This window comes from Microtus pennsylvanicus, chromosome 22 (assembly GCF_037038515.1).
Source record: "Microtus pennsylvanicus isolate mMicPen1 chromosome 22, mMicPen1.hap1, whole genome shotgun sequence".
Classification (NCBI taxonomy): domain Eukaryota; kingdom Metazoa; phylum Chordata; class Mammalia; order Rodentia; family Cricetidae; genus Microtus; species Microtus pennsylvanicus.
This window is the reverse complement of record NC_134600.1, coordinates 15,840,663-15,859,555: the sequence shown is the minus strand read 5'-3', so window position 1 is coordinate 15,859,555 and position 18,893 is coordinate 15,840,663. Positions and strand designations below refer to the sequence as shown.

Below are 18,893 nucleotides of genomic sequence, written 5' to 3'. Positions count from 1 at the left end.
TTTGATGTTTCTATGACATCTACTAGTCTCTAGATGCCGTGGCATCTACCTCCCTAAGCATGAAGCTATGCTCTCTTGAGAGCAATCAATAGCTCAGATGAAGACGCCGTTTACACAAATGAATTTAATCCTCAGAATGTGAGGTGCTGGAGGTTGGGGTTTGTTCTGTTTCTGGTGACTGGGTTCCTCATCTACCACCTGTGGGCAATACTGGCACCTAGGCACCTACCTCCGTATTTGTGGCAACAAACTGCTGTGCTACGTGCAAGAACGGAGGAGACGCTGTGGAGAGAATCCAATGGGCCGCTACTTCCCAAACACTAAGTTTCCACCCCAATAAATTCAGGAGGCTCAGACAGCTTCTGTGAACTTCAGCTTCAGCATAGGTTTGAACTCAGACCTTTGGACTACAGTGTAGATCTCCAAGGTAGCTGATTTGAAAGACATAAATATCAGTCTTGGGGTCCATTCATTTACTTTCTTATCGCTGAGTCTTTTTCCAATATAAATACCCAAACTGTTGGGAAATCAGCAGACATAAACTTTGGGGGAACAAATGTAAAACAATAACACACAAGCGAGAAAAACCCCAAAAGGCAACAGAAGCCCGGACCCCACTGACTGTAGCCACAGTGTGAAAGATTAGAACTCGAGGGCCCTTCAGCTTGAAGTTAATTTGACATCATTTTAATAATAGTTTCTTAAACTTATCACGGTAAAAATGATGGTGCTTAAGGCAGTTTCAATTGAGAGACAAGAATTAAGAGATTGTATCATAGAAAACCTGCTAAGTTGCGTGGCAGTGAGAAGCACTACTGGCTAGCAGGGAGGTGCTGGGTTCTATGCTCACGTAATGATTTTGTTTTTGAAGGCTGAGCATGTAGTCCAGGCCTGAGAGTCAAGTGGCCCCCCTAGAAAGAGGGGGAGCCTTGAGTGCACTCTGGAAAAGGCTTGTTTGGAGTGAGGAAGAGGTACAGTGTGCAGCTGCAGAGGAGGAACAACTTCTGGGGTGGGGAAGGCACTCAGCACCCTGCGCATCTTGGCAAAGTTTTCTGTTACTGAGCCACAGTATCAACCCCGAGAGAAGAGCTTCCACACACCAAATGCCACTAAGCGTCCACGGCGATTAACAACGACCTCAGGATGGCCAGAAAGGATTCAAAATGCTCCTGGCACACATGGAAAATTTCAGTCATTCTGGCCTGGTCACCACACATTGCAAACATACATTCAAGTGTTATGCTGCCCCCTGTAAGTGTGCACAATTGTGTGCCAATTGAAACCAGAACCACGTTAAAAAATAAAAAAAATAAAAATATAGATGAAACATGAAAATGAGACAGAGAGAGAGAGAGAGAGAGAGAGAGAGAGAGAGAGAGAGAGAGAGAGCGCGCAGAAGGCAGAAAGGGGGACAGTGTTCACAAACAACACCCACCATAAGAGAAAGTCACTTACAGATTTTCTTTTGAGGTTTCCTTCCCTATGTTGGCTAAAGCAGGATTCTCCTGAAGTCAGCTTTTAAAATGCAGCTAAGCAATAAGCCGGTTTCGTGCAGACCCCCTTGGTGCCCATCAGGAAGTCAGCAGGAGCTCTCCTGGTCAGGACACGGAGTGGTTTTTAATGTTTACCATCCCATCTGAGGCCCACTCCATGGGTGGCGCTGTGATTGTGAACTATGATCAACTCTGAGCTAGCCTAGCCACTGGCAAACCCCCTTGCTGCGAGTTGGGTGTTTGAAACCCTCTCCTACTCTCCTCCGACTTGCTGAGTCATGAATCTGACATGTTACAGTTGTATGAATGTATCGTTCAGATGGTGATGATATTCATACTGGACCATCAACCTAGACAGAAAAGAACTAACACAGGCGGACAGGAAAAGCATTCTGAAAACAAACACTCCGCCCCAAAACAATACAATAAAAAATATTAAGTTTGAAATAGATCTTTTTCATCTTTGGAAATACCAACATTATCATTAAGACCAAAGTCTGATATTGGTGTGAAATCAATACTGAGAAGTCTGGGAATGCTATGAGGGAAGAGATGGCCTTTGCATTAAAGAAACCTGGTGACAATCTATACTATAACCTCTTGGGAATAATCTAGGCTGTGAGAGCATGCAAATGATTTGTAATCTGGAGATCCCTGGGAGATATCTTGAGATGAAAAATCCCATTCTTTGGGTTGAGGTTTTTTGTTTTTCTCCAATAAATCCAATCTTTAAAGTTGAAGTTAGAGAGAGAGAGAGAGAGAGAGAGAGAGAGAGAGAGAGAGAGAGAGAGAGAGAGAGCATGCAGATTTGTTACTTTTTTGTACATTTGTAAATTTGGTACATATTTTCCCAGAATTATGCTAGTACCAAATACTGAGGGACACAGAGTAAGGAAGGAATTAAAACTTGGCTCTTTCTTAGTCCTCTATGCCTGTCTCGCTGACTTCTCAGAATAGAGCATTATTGGTGGCTTTGGGAGGTCGTCCATGAGTACACAGAAGCTGCTCGTGCCAATGACAAGATGGCCAGCTGCCTTTCTCACTGGCCGTCTGTGGCCACTCAATGCTTGTGGCATACATGTGAAAGAAGAGTCTACCTTTCTAACCCCAGCATCCTGATCTGCAGGCAGGTGTCGCTCCCATGGGCAGTGAGGGGAACAGTTGTGAGCGCATTCCACAGCGAGGCAGGGCCTTCAGGGTCTGGACAAAGTGCACTGGACCTTCTCTGTGAAGGACAGGCCTCCACCTGCCAGTCCTCAGCTACCTCTGGATGCTTCTTCTCATTATCACCCGGCAACGGGAAGGCTGAGCTGGCTATCAAGGAGGGAAGTGTCATTCATTCAAGCTCATTCTGCACAAAGTGGTTTTGCTAGTGTTATTTTCTTCAGAGAGAGTCATCCCCCTTGGGTGTGGAGAAAAATCGATCGAGAAAAGTTCTGAAGGACAGCGTGGAGAGATGGTTATTTAGTCGTAGAAATCTTGAACATTCCAAAGAGATTTAGTTATATGATGTTTATGGAAGGAATGTTTAAAGAAGCTCCTTGGAAGGAGATATGGAAAGCATGGGGTACCAATCAAATTGCTGGATCGACAAGCTAAGGGGAATTTGGGACATTTAACAACCAAAATTTCACATGCGTTATAAGAAGTGGCCAGTCCCAGATGCGGTCAATGTTATTAAATCAGACGCTGTGATGCCTGCTTCAGAGCACTTGGAAGGCCCTCAGAACCCACGCCAGCACACCAAGAGTGCGTGCCAAAGAGCACGGATGAGGTTAGTTTGGAGACAGCAGGGTCCAGAAGGTGCTGAGAATCAATTCAGCACTCATTCTTCTTGCCTGCCTGCAGGAAGCTACACCAGGCCCTGCTTGCTCACGGTCCTGGCAGCCACTGTGTGGAGCTAGTCTGTGCCAGCTTTCCACTGGGCACTCTAAGAAAGAGAGAGCACGTGAAGGGCTAGCCTGTGGCAGTTTTCCACTGTGCACTTGTCAGACGAGTGTGTATGTATAGGGCTAGCCTGTGGCACTTCCCACTGGGCACTCTAAGGAAGAGTGCGCATCTGCCCAGGTAAGAGACCTTGGAAGGAGCCGTCACTAACTCCATGTCACAGAAAAGGAATAGCGTTTAGAGACAGGGCAGGGTTAAGTTCTCATGACCCTGGTTGTGATGTGAGAACACGGGGCTACTCAGTTTCTTTATGAAGCCATCCCTATTAGGTAGGTTCAAGACCCTACAGTCTTTATCTTGTCTAATCCCAGAGCTTTTCACACACAGCGCTGCCCAACAATAGCACCACAGGGAGTGGCCAGATGCAGCTGCTTATCTGAGGGTTAGGTGAATCCGGTTCCCTGTTTATGTTTTTGATAGCTACATTTCAAATGCAGCCATCCTCCAAGTCCCTGGTAGACTGGGGCCAGGAACCCGAGGCTGCAAACGTCAGGAGATGCTCTAATCTCTTACGGCCAAAGGTGTTGCGGTTTGCTTCTAATCTCTGAATGCTTTAAACCAGCTCCATGAGACTCAGGACACTGCAGTGCAAAGGCTGTACACTTGGTTGCTATGCTGCATCATTTGGGGGATAATGATAAGGCAGAAAGTTCTGGACACATGCAATGCATGAGGTCCCCCAAATAGTTTCAGTTCATGCTCCGCTGATCTGTCGATGTGGAACCCATAGCTAGCTGCCTTTTCTAGGATGTAATGGTCCCCCAGCTGGCCCTCATATGCCCCAATAAAGACCCTTAGTTCCTAGCCTGGTACCGGGGGAAGAAGTGGGTGGAAGCTTTGGAAGACATCACAACATGTGAGGTCATGGGTCATCAAGGGATGTTGGGACCCAGACCCTTCTCTTCCTTTCCCTTTTCTGTTTCTCTAGCATGAGGTGAGGAGCACCTTTCACTGGACCCTTGTCAGGACGTACTGCGTGGCCACAGACCCTCAGCAACAGGGAAGGTTAGTCGTGGACTGAAAACAGTAAGATGGCAAAATGGCCTTGTTTATCAGCTGATACTCTCAGGCCTTTTGTTGTGGCATTGTAAAGCTAACACAAATAGATCACCAGCAAGAATGATTAAGTTAAAAAAAAATGGAGAAAGACATGTTCTTTGACCTTGCTGGGTCTTCTCTGTGTTTTAACACTTCTTTAACTCATTCATATCCAGCCACTAAGTTATCTTTTAGGATGACCCACACACAGAACTTTGTCTCTCAGCCCTTCCTAGATGACTGACCACCCTCATCTGCCACAGAGAAGAGCACGCAGAGATGTTGCCATGGCGACACTCCTCAGCATGTCCTCTAGCTTTCCTTCATTCCCCTTATGAAAAGGGTTTGCCATCTGCATCCCACCTTGGAAGTATGAGCTTCCTGCTACCAGGTCTTCAACCGCGACATTTATCACCCGCAAGTCCTGCTGCTGTGTGGCCATTGCATTAGAACAGCCTCACCCATTTCCAATTGTGCATACAGGTTACCTGCGCCTCTCAGTGACACTCTGTGCATCGTGCCTACCCAGATACACGCAGGCCACCTCATAGCTGCCCCCTAAACTCAACCACTGGGTCAACAGTGGCTCCCCAGCGGGGACTAGCACAGTTCTGTGGACAGACAGTAGCCAGCACACACTTACGACCGGGCACTCTTCTCCCCAACTCTCTCCAGAGCCACGTAGAAAATATTGAATACATTCTTGCAAAGGGTAGACTAATTCCAAAAGCATTTAGACTGAATTCAGTCATGAGTCAGCGAGCACATTTCTTTTAATGATCTCAACACGATGTTCTAAATCAGTGACGACAGCACCAAAACTTCTACTGGATAAAGAATTGCACCCGTGTCAATGCTAGGAACACAATGTACTCCATGTAAAATATTTTCACGAGGCCATGGGTGGTAAGTGTGAAGTGATTAAGACGACCAAGCAACAAAAGACAGGCGTGAGAGCCGAAATAAACTTACCCTGGGTTGCGATATAATGATTGGGTCGATGATAGCCCTAAAAACAAATGAGAAAGAATATTTGATAAATTTCAAGTCGATGGGCACCACAGAAGTCACAGCCTGAGTCCGGGGGAAAGACTGCGCATCCCAACACCAACCCCTGCATCCCTCAATGGCTCAGTACCAGACACAGAATCATTTAGTTTGTCTTGCCAAGTGAAGGCGCCTCGAATACAACTTTCTGGATGCTGTGCAGAAGTGCAAGGAACTTCATTATACACGGGCCATGAGATGATGGATGAGCAGGAAGAGCTATCAATTTATGGATTCTCTAAACTAAAGTGACTAAGGCTCTTATTAAGGTGTGGATGGCTGGGAATGTTCAATAGCATCTTGTTTGCATTGGGGATGTCACTGGCAGTGTGCCGAGGACTTAACGCACACTATGCTCTATCAATATAGACAGCTCCATCATTAGCAACGCTCAGAACCGTTCTCAAACACTCCTCCTACCAAGATACGATGCTACGGCCAAGAGCCAGGGTTTAGAGAAGGAGAGCTTATAAAAGAGCCCCTCTTTTAATCATGACCCTATAGGAAGCAAAAACGATTAAACTGGGGACAAAGAAAGCAGGAGGCAAAGATATCATAAGGCAAGTATCTGGGAAAGATAAAAGTCAATTCAGAGAAAATTACTTCTAGTACATACTGTAGCATTGTGGACCTTAATATATTTCTGTCCCTGGAGAGTCCCCTAAATACTGTTCTCAAAGATAACCAGAAAACATAAAAAAAAATTTGGAAAGAAAATACAGATTTCTCAGACGCCTTAAATGCCTATATATTAGATTATTTTTGCTCTTGAGTCAACAGCAATGAATAAGAAAGGCTGCAATTTTGTCATAAAATGGACTCGCCCACATCTTAAAAGACAGATTTGAAACCAATATTACATAGAATTCCTTAGAGAATTATGTATTTGTTAGCTTTTGGATGCCCCTAAGGAAAGAACATTGATTTCCTTATTCTGCAAGTCTACTGCCGTAGAAAGTATTGAGGAGACAGGAGGGACGCATCTGATGACTGAGCTAGCCCATGCTGTTCCAGGCTGGCCCGTGTTACCGACGACCTATTTTTCAGTCTTCATCCGTGTCCCTTACCAGTTGGAGATCCCCTCAATACCCTGCGCTGGTTGGTTTGTCAACTCGACACAAACCCAGACATATCTGAGAAGCGCAATCTTAATTGAAAAAAAAAAAAGCCTTTAAAAGATCAGCCTTGTAGGCAAGTCTGTAGGGCATTTTCTTGATTAATGATTGATGTGAGAGGGAGTGGAATCAGACACTCTGGGAATGGGGTCCAGACATAAAGTCACTTGTGTTTCACGCACTTTAGCCATACAGCCTTCAGGCAATCTGTATAGTAATTTAACTCTGCGGGAACAGCGTTGATGCCTTACGGCTGAGGTGCGGGGAGGCCCTCTGTCACTGGTGACACTAAGCTGCGGGCTGTAACGCTGACTGCAGCTTGTCACATGAGGTGGCCTTGTGTCAACACTGCAAAAGTTTGGACTCTAGATTCTGGGATTAGGGAAACTTCCCATACACGTGGCAAAGATCGGTCCTTGGAAGTGCTAAACCAGCACATGCCTGGGGATGGGAGGAAACGGATCTGCTCTTGGGGTCTGAGTCTTGCAGGGCGCCACAGGGTGCTCGGGATTTCCTACTTCTGATTCCATCCCTTTTTTTCCCCCCGACTGAAAACAAGCTGTCTCTTAAAGAATTTATCCTAACGTAAGACATTAAGTGAACATGACGCAGGATGAACAAGGCAGCCATATTCAATAATTAAACAGTTTGCATATTTAATGACACGCCTTGCCTGCCTTGGAAGTCCTGGTGAACAGCTGCGGATGACTTTGAAGGCGACTTAAAAGTACAGCGCTGACAAGCGCCTGCAAATCACCGCGTTAGTAATTAGACAGCTTTGTCCCATTAATATGCAAACATCTTTAAGTTGTTGACAAAAATGTAAAAACAGTTCCTTAGTACACATTAAGCAAAGAGGGTATAGGGAGGGACTAATACGTTTCTCCCCAAACAGGCTGCATTTGTGGAGCGTGGGGGACTCTGACGCTTGCTTGTGGATGCCGCTGACACACATCGACTAACTGCGCGGCGGAGCTGGGGTGTGGTGTGTAACGGGAAGCCTGGGTTGATCGGCAGCTGTAAAATACATACATCGATGTAGTTGCCGTTGATGTAGTCGGAATTGTTGTCTCCGTCCAGCATCTGCAGCCGCACCCGCGAGTGATCATCTGCAGAAGAGAAAACAGCTATGAATGAGGGCGACCCCCCGGCTGTCCCAGCCTCAGAACTTCTGTGCAGCACACAGACTCTCCCCCCATGCACGAATTGGCCCTAAACATGGCTGCAGTATGGAATTTGACATCCCTTGAAGGCTTAGCACCAAGCCTGCAGTCTTATGGGGGAACTAGTGGCTCCAGCTGGGGCGGGGGGAGGGAGATGAGGAGAAAGTCTACCAGGCACTTCCTATCAAGATGATTTTCTCTCACATGGCCAAGCAATAAAGCATACTAATAATGGGCTGGAACTCTGAAAACTCGAGCCCAAGCAAACCTTTCTTTTTACCTTTGCTCAAGTATTTTGACATAGTAATAGAAAGCTCACTAACAAGATTAGTAATAAACATTGCACACCTTCTAAACTTCCCATTTTGCTATAAAGGTTAGGATCTATAGTTTTTTTTAAATAACAAATCTTTTTTTTAATCACTGAAACACATACACTACTGTAAAAGCTAGAGACCCATATGTGTAACTCTTAACCCACAAAAGTTATTTCTTGGAAGTTTGAACAGCTTCCCCAAATCTCATACACGGCTTCACATGCTGAAGGCTGCCTATAACACCCACGACTTTAAGAATCAGAATGAGTGTGTTTCAAACCAGTATTTTCCTACACGTATCTTTCCTGTGTTAGCAGCCGAGGGGTGGTGGGTTGTTGGTGGGATGGATGCGTGTGGACTGTTACAGTCTCTGCGTTTGCCAGAAGAGCTCATACATGTATGTGGCCATTGTAAAGAGCAGCCTAGGGCTGGAGAGATGGCTCAGCAGTTAAGAGCATTGCCTGCTCTTCCAAAGGTCCTGAGTTCAATTCCCAGCAACCACATGGTGGCTCACAACCATCTGAAATGAGATCTGATGCCCTCTCCTGCCCTGCAGGCAGACACACAGAATATTGTATACATAATAAATGAATAAATAATATTTTAAAAAAATAGCAGCCTAGACAGTTCTGCTGATGTCACCAGAGATTCTGAGAGAAAGATGCTCTAACAGAACCCAAATGCAGCTGTTCTGCACATGTCAGGCTCTTAGCTAGCTCCCCCCAAAGGGAGCAGATATGAGCTGACCTTACAGCTTAGGTAGACCTTCAATTTGCCTCTTCATGATCTTATGTATCCGTGTTGTACACATCTTTCTCCCTTACAGATCAGACCTACTTAAGGATAGTAGCCATCTATGTAAAATAAAACATTGTATATAATATATAAGCATGCACACAGGAGACACCTACCATGTGTTTCCTCTCTCTATCTTGACTATGTGTTCCTATGGAGCACACCATTGCCTTTTTTATTTATGAATAATGGGGAATCCAGCTCACAAAGAGGTATCACTGGATAGCCACTAGAAAGGGTCACAGTGCCACGTGTAGGTGAGGGCGTGGCACAATAGGGACTTTCGGATGCTGGCAGTTAACATGAACATGATTGCGAGCACCCAGAAAAGAATTTGCCATCGTGTGGTAAAGATGCAGATACCCATACCCATCCTATGTGTCAGCAGCAAGAAGCTGATGCTAAGTGCATCCTGAGGGAAATAACAATGTGCCTAGAAATATTGCTTACAATGAACAAAATGTTACTAAGTTATGAAGTGGGATGCTACTTTGTAGTAACAATAAATGAACTATAGATACATGTACAAACCACATAAGCACAAGCCTCAGCAGAGGAAAGCCACCCACAGAACACTAGCAATGATCTCTGCTGACCTTTCTACATAGATGGAATGTTCTACACCACTGTTCTGCACAGACGCAATTTTCTACATCACTGTTCCTCTGCATACATGCAATGTTCTACATCACTGTTCCTCTGCATACATGCAATGTTCTACATCACTCCTTTTATACATAGATGCAATGTTCTACATCACTGTTCCTCTGCACAGACACAATGTTCTGCATCACTGTTCTGCACAGATGCAATGTTCTGCATCACTGTTCCTCTGCACAGACACAATGTTCTACATCACTGTTCTGCACAGATGCAATGTTTTACACCACTGTTCTGCACAGATGCAATTTTCTACATCACTGTTCCTCTGCATACATGCAATGTTCTACATCACTGTTTTTCTGCACAGACGCAATGTTCTACATCACTGTTCCTCTGCATACATGCAATGTTCTACATCACTGTTCTGCACAGATGCAATGTTCTACATCACTGTTCTGCACAGATGCAATGTTCTACATCACTGTTCTGCACAGATGCAATGTTCTACATCACTGTTCTGCACAGATGCAATGTTCTGCATCACTGTTCTGCACAGATGCAATGTTCTACATCACTGTTCTGCACAGATGCAATGTTCTACATCACTGTTCCTCTGCACAGACGCAATGTTCTACATCACTGTTCTGCACAGACGCAATGTTCTACACCACTGTTCTGCACAGATGCAATGTTCTACACCACTGTTCTGCACAGATGCAATGTTCTACACCACTGTTCTTCTGCATAACAGTCACTAGTCATGCACAGTAACTGAGCACATGGATTGTGGTTAGAGTGAGGAACTGACTTTTTAGAATAAACAAAAATTGTGTGTAGGAGGTATTTTGCCTGTGTGTATGTCTGTGTACCATGTGTGTACTTATGGCCAGAAGAGGGCATTGGATCCCCTGGAACTGAAATTGTGAGCCATCTTGTGGGTGCTTGGGAATTGAATTCAGGTCCTCTGGAAGAGCAGCCAGTGCTCTTAACTAATAAGCTCTTTCTCTACCCCCTGACTTTTTAATTGTATCAATTTCAATGACTTTAAATTTAAATAGCCATAAGTAGTCAGATAGCTACCATATTGGGTACAAAGTAGGACAAAAAGAGTAAAATGCCCAACTTACAATTTCATATCGATTACATGTTCAAATGTTAATATTCATGCTATACTGGGTTAAAGAAGACATATTATTTTGTGCTTATTTTTGTATGTTTCTATTCAGTATAATCACTGGCAATGTCAAAATGTTTTTTATGTTGCTCATATTATGCATTCTATTTTTTTCTGCGATGATTCTGCTGGGAGGTACGCAACGTAAGGGGAAAAAGAAAACAGTTTCTATCAGATCACTGTAGTTTCTGTCTCGCTCTGCGTTCTGTATCTAACTCAGGCCTCATGCATGCTAGGGAAACACTATCACCGAGCCCCAGTCCCAGCCCAATAATCATTGCTTCAGAGGTGGAAGCAGCAGGCTGTGATCAGAACAAGGTACACCGGGGTCTTCTGGGATCCCAGCTACTGTCCAGGTCTAGACCTGATTGGTGGTTTCCTGAACAATAATTGGTGCCTTCCAACAATAAGCTAAGGAGTCTACTCTGAAGACATTGCTCTGTGTGAAACACACAAGATACAAAAGAACAAAAGGGCGAATTCTGTGGGGCTCTGCTCATGAGGTTTCATGGCGGGAAATGACAGAAGGAAATGCCGCGGACGTTAGTTGGGGCTGGGCTGAGGGAGGCATGGAGAGCTGTTTAGGAACTCCATGCAGTTTCACATCTGAGAGATGAAAAGTTTTCTGGAGATGCACGGTGGAGACAGCTGTTCAGCGGTGTGAGAAGGCAAACGTACGCTGTATGGAGTCCACACAACTCAAAGAAAGCATGAACGCTCTTAGTCTACCCTTCCTCCGTTCTCCGCTATCACCCCGATCTCCATGGAAACAGCCCCTTCAAGGATGGCAGGACACTCACGGACTTCCAGTCTTAAGAGCCCTTTGCTGGAAAGATCTTCCTGACACGGGCATGTCCCCACTCTCTGGTGATGTACAGGCAGTAGAAGCAGGGACTCTAGCTTGCTAATGGAGAAGGCATACAATATTGATGTCCATTTGCTAGAAAGGTCTAAAATTGGGAAAAGGTTAAGAGGTATTCTCTCTTTCAGAGTTAAAGTAAGTGTGACCTGCGGGAATTGAACCTACCTGTCAGGAAGATCCAATTGTTCCTTGGTATACGATCAGGCTCTGCCTCAGAACTGCATAAATACCCAAATCTATGGATACTTATATTCTTTCTGTAAAATGTCATACTCTTCGCATGTAACCTATACAAATCCCCATCTCGCATGGAAATGCGAGGTAAAGAGCTGCTCTCCAGTGTTGTTTAGGATAAGGACAGGAACTTGGCACTGACTCAGTACAAAGAGGTTTCTCCGTGGATGTGGTCCTAGTGACATGGTAAACTAGCCATGCATCAGCATTAACGAGAAGGGGCTATCGGAGTCAGTCTATAGTAAAACGGGAGTAGTAATGCTGGTGACACCGTACCATGTGAGGATTCAGTGAGTTAATATAAGCGGTGTGTTCAAAGGTGTCAGCTACACACACTAGCGGTCAGTTCAAGGACTGTAAATGGCACAGTGCAAGACGAGGTCATTTGTCACCTGGCCTACGTCGTCTTTGACTCTGTCACATCTACGCTGGCAGCAGCTTTTCTAAAACACATCTTTTTCCTTTCACCGCCTCAATCATTCAGCGACATCAACAGCGGACGGAGCGACAGTGGATCACATGGGCAAAGGGCTGTTAAGACAGTCATGAAAGGGGATTGCTCTGGCTTTCGGCTATCTACCTGGGAAGGTTCTTGTGGCAGAGTGAGGCAGAGCAGGTCACAAGCCAGCACACCGAACACATGCGTGTGTATAGTCAGCCCTCTGTATCCGCCTGCTCCACAGCTACAAGTTGGATGTGGTCGAATTGAAAATATTAGAAAAGGGTGCTTGTGTTGAATCAGGACAGATTTCGTTTCTGGTGATTATTCATTAAACAACACACCAAAACATCTCTTCATTCTGCATATACACCCTTTTAAAGATGAGTAGACCAGAGATTACTTGAAGTGCCACTGTTAGGAGGTATCCCTAGTTTACATGCCAATATGTCCTGCTCTATGAAAGGGACCCATGACTTTCCTGCACACGCTGTGTGGAGGCTGTGTGTGCACAGCTTTACGCAGTGTGGCCACCGGAAGGAGGGGGCTTCTGTGAGGCTGAGCTTTGATGTGATTTTACATACTGCAACTGTCTACATGCTATATATTGTCTTCATCATCAGAAAAAAATGCTGCCTCTATTTTGCTTAGAAAACAAAACCAACAGAAATGAAAAAAATTAAAAAAGAAAAAAAGAAAGAAACAAAGTCAATAACTTCCTGACTTGGAAAGCAAAGCCCAGGGTAAACTTAACAAATGTTAGCAGGACTTCAGTTAGGACGATGGCGTTCCGGGCCGTTTCCTCAACTTCATTGGACACATTTTCTTTAACATATACACATTGTTTTTTCAATTAGAGAAAAAGAAGTTATTTTCCATGCATGCCTAGTATTCAACTAAAACACAAGTAATGTTTACATTATAACCACAGCTCATCATGTTCTCCGTCATAACATTAACACACTCAGCTGCTCTGTGAAGCTCCATCTGTATAAAGACTGTTAATCCCCAAATACTTCAGATAGAGGAAAGGGGCAAATGCGTCAAGATATCCCCAACATATACTCTCTGGCTTCCCACATGACTCCATATCAATCTCATTCCTGATCTCTTCTTTAAACTTGCTCCCTCTCGAGCACATGCCCCATCCATCCAGCCACCTGTACATCTGTATGTCTTTTTAAAAAAGATTTATTTATTTATTATGTATACAGTATTCTCAGTATTCTGTCTGCATGTATGCCTGCAGGCCAGAAGAGGGCACCAGATCTCATCACAGATGGTTGTGAGCCACCATGTGGTTGATGGGAATTGAACTCGGGACCTTTGGAAGAGCAGGCAGTGCTTTTAACCCCTGAGCCACCATCTCTCCAGCCGCCATCTATATGTCTTTGGACATGACTCCTTTATCTGTCTGACTCCACGTTCCATCCGGGTTTTGAGTGCGTTGGTTACTTTCCTTGAATGTACCTTTTCTCACTTGGGGTACTGATATTTTGGGGTTAAGAAACCAGCACATGAAGACCTGGTTGTTAAAAACTACCACATATTGTTACCATTGGCCTGCACTTTCCGTGGGTACGTGTACCGGCGTGCACGGGAGGTTTGCACGGGAGGTGTGCACGGGAGGTGTGCACAGGAGGTGTGCACAGGAGGTGTGCACAGGAGGTGTGCACAGGAGGTGTGCACAGGAGGTGTGCACGGCAGGTGTGTTGTGCCGTGCTGAAGCAGATCTGTATGTGTAGCTAGGAAGGTGTTGGTGGGGGAAGACACTGAGCAAAGCTACCAAGACACAGTTGACAAGGGGAGGAAGCTCATGTTGTATAGCACGATGGTGGCAATGATCGTTCCCAACAGTTTATTCTATATTTTGCCAAGAACTGGAAGAGATGGATTCAAAGTTCCATGATAAACATTTAAGGTTGAGGAAGGCTGATTATTCCATATTGTGTGCACATGTACTGGACAGTCATACTGTACTGCCATTGATATTTAGAATTACTATGTATCAATGGAAAGAAAAAAACTTCAGAAAACTATTGCAGCTTAAGTAAAAAAAAAAAAAACACTAAACAAGTAATACAGGTCTTTAGGCTCCAAATTCTCCAAACATGATATTTATACCTTTTTTAAAAAATCAAATAACGTTATTTACAAACACCCCAAGTAGCTGCAAATGCTTTCACGCTTTCCTATTATACCGAACAATATTGGTAATGGCTTTGTAATTTTAACTGACAGGTGAGCAGATACTCTCCCAGTGGCAGGAAAAGAGCCTGAGATTTATACGCTTTCATCTCTAACCAGTTCTCCCTCTGCGAAATATTGATGGCATAGTTAAGTTAAATACTGAATGAGAATTCCAGTGACCTAGGTAACATCTGGCCTCTGAGAGGCAACTTGAAATTAATTCGATTCCCAGTGATTTCCGCGAAGCATGGCTTTGCTCCTCGTGTGCTTACATCCGGCCAAGGGTTCTGCTGCACACATAGCAAGGTTCAGCCTGTGAAAGAGGAGGCGTGAGCATCACTCAGGGGGGTGTTTGGGATGCTACCCATTGCTGGTTACACTGGTGTACCCCAGACATGCAGCTCTGGGCTCCAGGCAGAGGAGGAAAGCTGGGTCTCACTGCAGGGGTCTCCTCATGCAGACCCCTCTTGGTATCAGCTGGCTAGTGCCTTGCCTTGTCTGTAGCTTCTCCATGTAACTCCGCTAGTCTCCTCTGCTCAGAACCTTCCAGGGACCCCCGACTCTAGTTCTTGGCTTTTCTGAGTTTTCCATGTCTTTCCAAACACGCTGCCTCAGTCCTCACCATTAGTCCGTCTACCTGAATTTATGCTAAAAGATTCCGGATTCCAGTTCCTTTCCATCTAAGGAAACATTTGATCTCTTCCTTCCTCTGCCCTGGTTTGCACAGCCGAGCCTGCGGAAGACAGCTGTACGTTGCTGGAGTTGCTCAATTAGCAGAGAGAGATGAACTTGACTCCAATATAAAAATCCCAGGGAAAATGTCTTCACTCTGGGCCATCAAAGTGGGGTCCCTGGTTAAGGCAATCTAGAGGGAAAGATGAGATTAAGTAACCTCCTCTTAGTTTCTGATTAGCACACGCACTGGGAAAGAAAGGCTGGCTCCAGTAGGGGGCAAACTCAGAATGGACGTTTCCTTCTCTTCTGTGCAAGGACAGGCTTGCTGCCACCACCAGCGCCAAGTCAGTCTTCACGGAACTACATTTCCCATCAGGACTCCAGCATCACCCAGCCTCCATCTGTAGGCTCAACATGGCCCACTATTACAGCCCCCCAGCCCATGGGTGGTTCCTGGGGTCTCCACATGCTCTGCGCCCCGCCACAGACTCTCCTTGTGTGCCCTTCTCTTCTACCAGAAGATTCTATTGGACCGTTCCCATCTGCCCCATGATTCACTAACTCATTTCTGGCACCAGGCCCCTTCCTTACCATTCCTAGAACAGCCCCTTTCTTTAGCTTATCCATCAACAGCGCATAAGAATGTTCCAAAATGTCCCAAATTTACTCACTAGCTTCCCATGTCACTGCCGACCGCAAGCCCATTCCGGATCTCTTCTTCGGATTTGTTCTTATCTGAGTACATAGCCTGTCCATCTATCATCCTCCTGTCCATCTGTCTCTCTGGCCTTTATCTATCTGACCCTTCACATTCTATCCCGATTTGTTTTGGATTGAGTTGCTTTGTTTGAATCTACAACATACATTTCTCACTTGGGCCTACTAAAGATCTCTTAACTGATTGATTTTCTATATCACAGTTTGGTCCAAAAAATTCAGTGCATGGTTGATGACCAACACATGCTCATCTAGTGAAACTGTTCGTCTAATAAAGAGTAAATGACATGATGTCCTCTAGGATATGGTTTGGATTCTCCCCTCCTTCTCTTTTTCTGCCATTTAGCTCTCACCTTTCCATTCCAATCACCTAGTTTTCCCTCAGTTCCACAGATTCAAGTCCCCCACTGCCTGTGTGGCAGTATAACAGGGGTGGCTTACCTAAAGTCCCCTCTGTTGCAATCTTTTTCTTCCTATCACTTCGTCTTGTCATGTTCCATGTCACACCCTCAGGGGCCCTTCCCACACCTCCAAATAAGTCAGTCTCCAAAACTCCAGCTCTAGTGGCATCATGTCCCGTTGGTTGTGCCCTTAACTTGTATCTCAACCATTTGCGTCATCATGTATAATCATATAATTCCTTCCACAGCGCCTCCAACTTCTGCCCTGGGGCTGTCAGACTCATGAGGGTAGAGACTCTACCAACTTTGTCCCTGTAGTGCCTCAGTGACACCCCAGTGCCTCGTGCCTGAAATTTCCCACCTACCTCTCTGCTCTGCCTGTTCTCGCCTTGTAGTTACTGCTCTCTTCATTCTCTGCCTCAAGTTCTGACCCACGGGGGTCCTCCTGGACCACATCCTAGAAACTGAACCTTGCACCCCACCCCATCACTCTGCCTGCTCAGTTCCCTCATTCCAGCATCTCTTTGCAATGCGCATTCTATATTACGCTCTTAGCGGCTGCTCAGTCTGCTCTGCGGTCCTCCCGCCATCCTGTGTATTGGGTACCCCGCTGGGTCTCTGATGTACACAACAGTGTCTAGTGTATATGAAGCTCACATGTAAACATATGTGGAGGTGGGGATTTCAGCTGGGCTCAGGACCAGGCGCATAGTCATTAAATATGTATCTGTTGAATACATGACAAAGAAGAAGAGAGAGAATCTGCCTGGGAATGCCGTTCCTATGGATTCTGGCTCGTTCTTTTCTCTACCAGTACCCCACAATGAGGAGCAGCTGCAAAGGGGCTGCCTCGTTAGCTGGGAGATTTGGTGATTGCCTTCACTTGGAGTTAAGTTATAACCGGGAATCGCTGAGCGGATTAGAAGGGCTCCGTCTGTGTGTGTGTGGTGGTGGTGATGGCAGACAGAACGCTCGCTTCGATGTGGAGAGGGCCAGCTCAGCAAATTTATAGTATAAATAAAGGAAAAGCTTAAGTTACTTAAGAGCCAAGCCAATAAACGGTTTGGAGGCGCCGTTAGCACCGTTTTATATGCAAACACGGCTGTGAAACAATGAGCGTGATCATTACGAGCTTCCTTCATGTTCTTCGGAAAGCACTGAGGAGAATCTCTATGATATATGCACCGCATCCCACAATTCCTCACGCCAAGAGGAGGGGCTGCCCTCAATGCCTTGATTCTATGAGGCAGACATCTCAGGGAGGGGAACTGGCCTTTCTGCATTTATATAAATCTCTAGGTAGGCAGAATGCCAATTGTCATCTATGCCTATAAAGACATAAGCATATATACATGGGGGCACACACATGGGTTAGGTTAGGTTATGTTAGGTAAGGATTCTTACTCTCCTTTTTCTCCCCAAATCTTTGCATAGTTTCAATAATAGCTAAGAGGTAGTTCTCCCTCCTTCCCTTCCTCCCTCCCTCTTTCCCTCCCTCTCTCCCTCCCTCCCTGTCTCTCTCTCATACACACACACACACACACACACACACACACACAGAGTCACATATTAATGAAACAGTTTCTGAACGGTACTACTCACGTTAGTAAAAAGCACTTCGGTAGATTCACAACATGGCTAAGGGAACTCACTCTTGGGTCTTCTCCCCAGCGACCCCGCTCTCAGGTCACAAGGTCTCACACAGATACAGGGTAGAGGCTATTGTCGGGCGCTTCTCCCTTTCATGACAAAGCCGGTGGGTTTCCCTCACGCATGTATAGTATCGAAAACCCCAGTTCACACAGAGAACATCACTAGTTCTAAAGCCCTGGATGCTTCTACTGTCGAAACATTAATAACTGGCAGGTTCAAGGGATCAGTGTCTCAGGGAATGTCAACACAAAAGCCCCAGAGATGATTACACAAATAGCCAGTTTATAGACTCGCTATATCATAAATAAATGATACACACGATACACAGTCACATAAAATATACTCACATAAATAATGAGTTATAAATGACAGACAAATCTAGAGAGAGTTTAGAAAATGTGGCAACCTAGAAGGAGAGAAGGCTGTGCATCTGGAGAGGCATCCAGGTACTGCAGAGACAGAAGGAGGGAGACTGGATGGAGTAGCTGGAGTAGGGGAGTCTCTGCGTGACATCGTCTCTGGAAAGGCACATGAACAGGGCAATCCAGTGTGGAAGTGCAGAGAGGGGACAAAGAGGAGACAGGGTGGGAAGCACCCGGAAGATAGGAAATGTGGCATGCAAGGCCACAGGCGGCCACGTGACACAGAGAAGCATGTCACAGCCCAGCCTGTGGAGAGCCGGCTCGCTGGTCACAGGGATGGTGACTCTTAAGCGGCAGGATAACCCTGTGTTTACCTGAGGATATCGTGTGACGCCCCAAACTTCACAATTCTGATTCGCTCAATCTTCGTGCTTTCATTTTAAACGACCCTATGACTGTTCTAAGCTATGAAAGAATAAGACAGGAAGGGCTGGAGAGGTGCTCGGCAGTTAAGAGCACTGGCGGCTCTTCCAGAGCTGGGTTCGATTCTCAGCACCCACAGAACAGCTCACAAATTGTCTGTAAGTCCAGGGGATCTGATACCCTTACCTATGTGCAGGCAAAACACCAATGCATATAAAATAAATCATTAAAAAGAATAAGACAGG

The 18,893-nt window shown here is 45.5% G+C and overlaps 1 protein-coding gene across 3 annotated transcripts in view; it reads right to left on the bottom strand.

The window, feature by feature from the left end:
• Ptprm (protein tyrosine phosphatase receptor type M) overlaps positions 1-18,893 on the bottom strand; it is a 694,512-nt gene that overhangs the window by 70,507 nt on the left and 605,112 nt on the right. For all 3 annotated transcript variants that reach the window (XM_075956536.1, XM_075956537.1, XM_075956538.1), the window contains 2 exons: positions 7,673-7,749; positions 5,451-5,487 (listed from right to left, as the gene is read on the bottom strand). In XM_075956536.1, the coding sequence (XP_075812651.1) occupies positions 5,451-5,487; positions 7,673-7,749 (114 nt within the window). The remainder of the gene's footprint in view (positions 1-5,450; positions 5,488-7,672; positions 7,750-18,893) is intronic.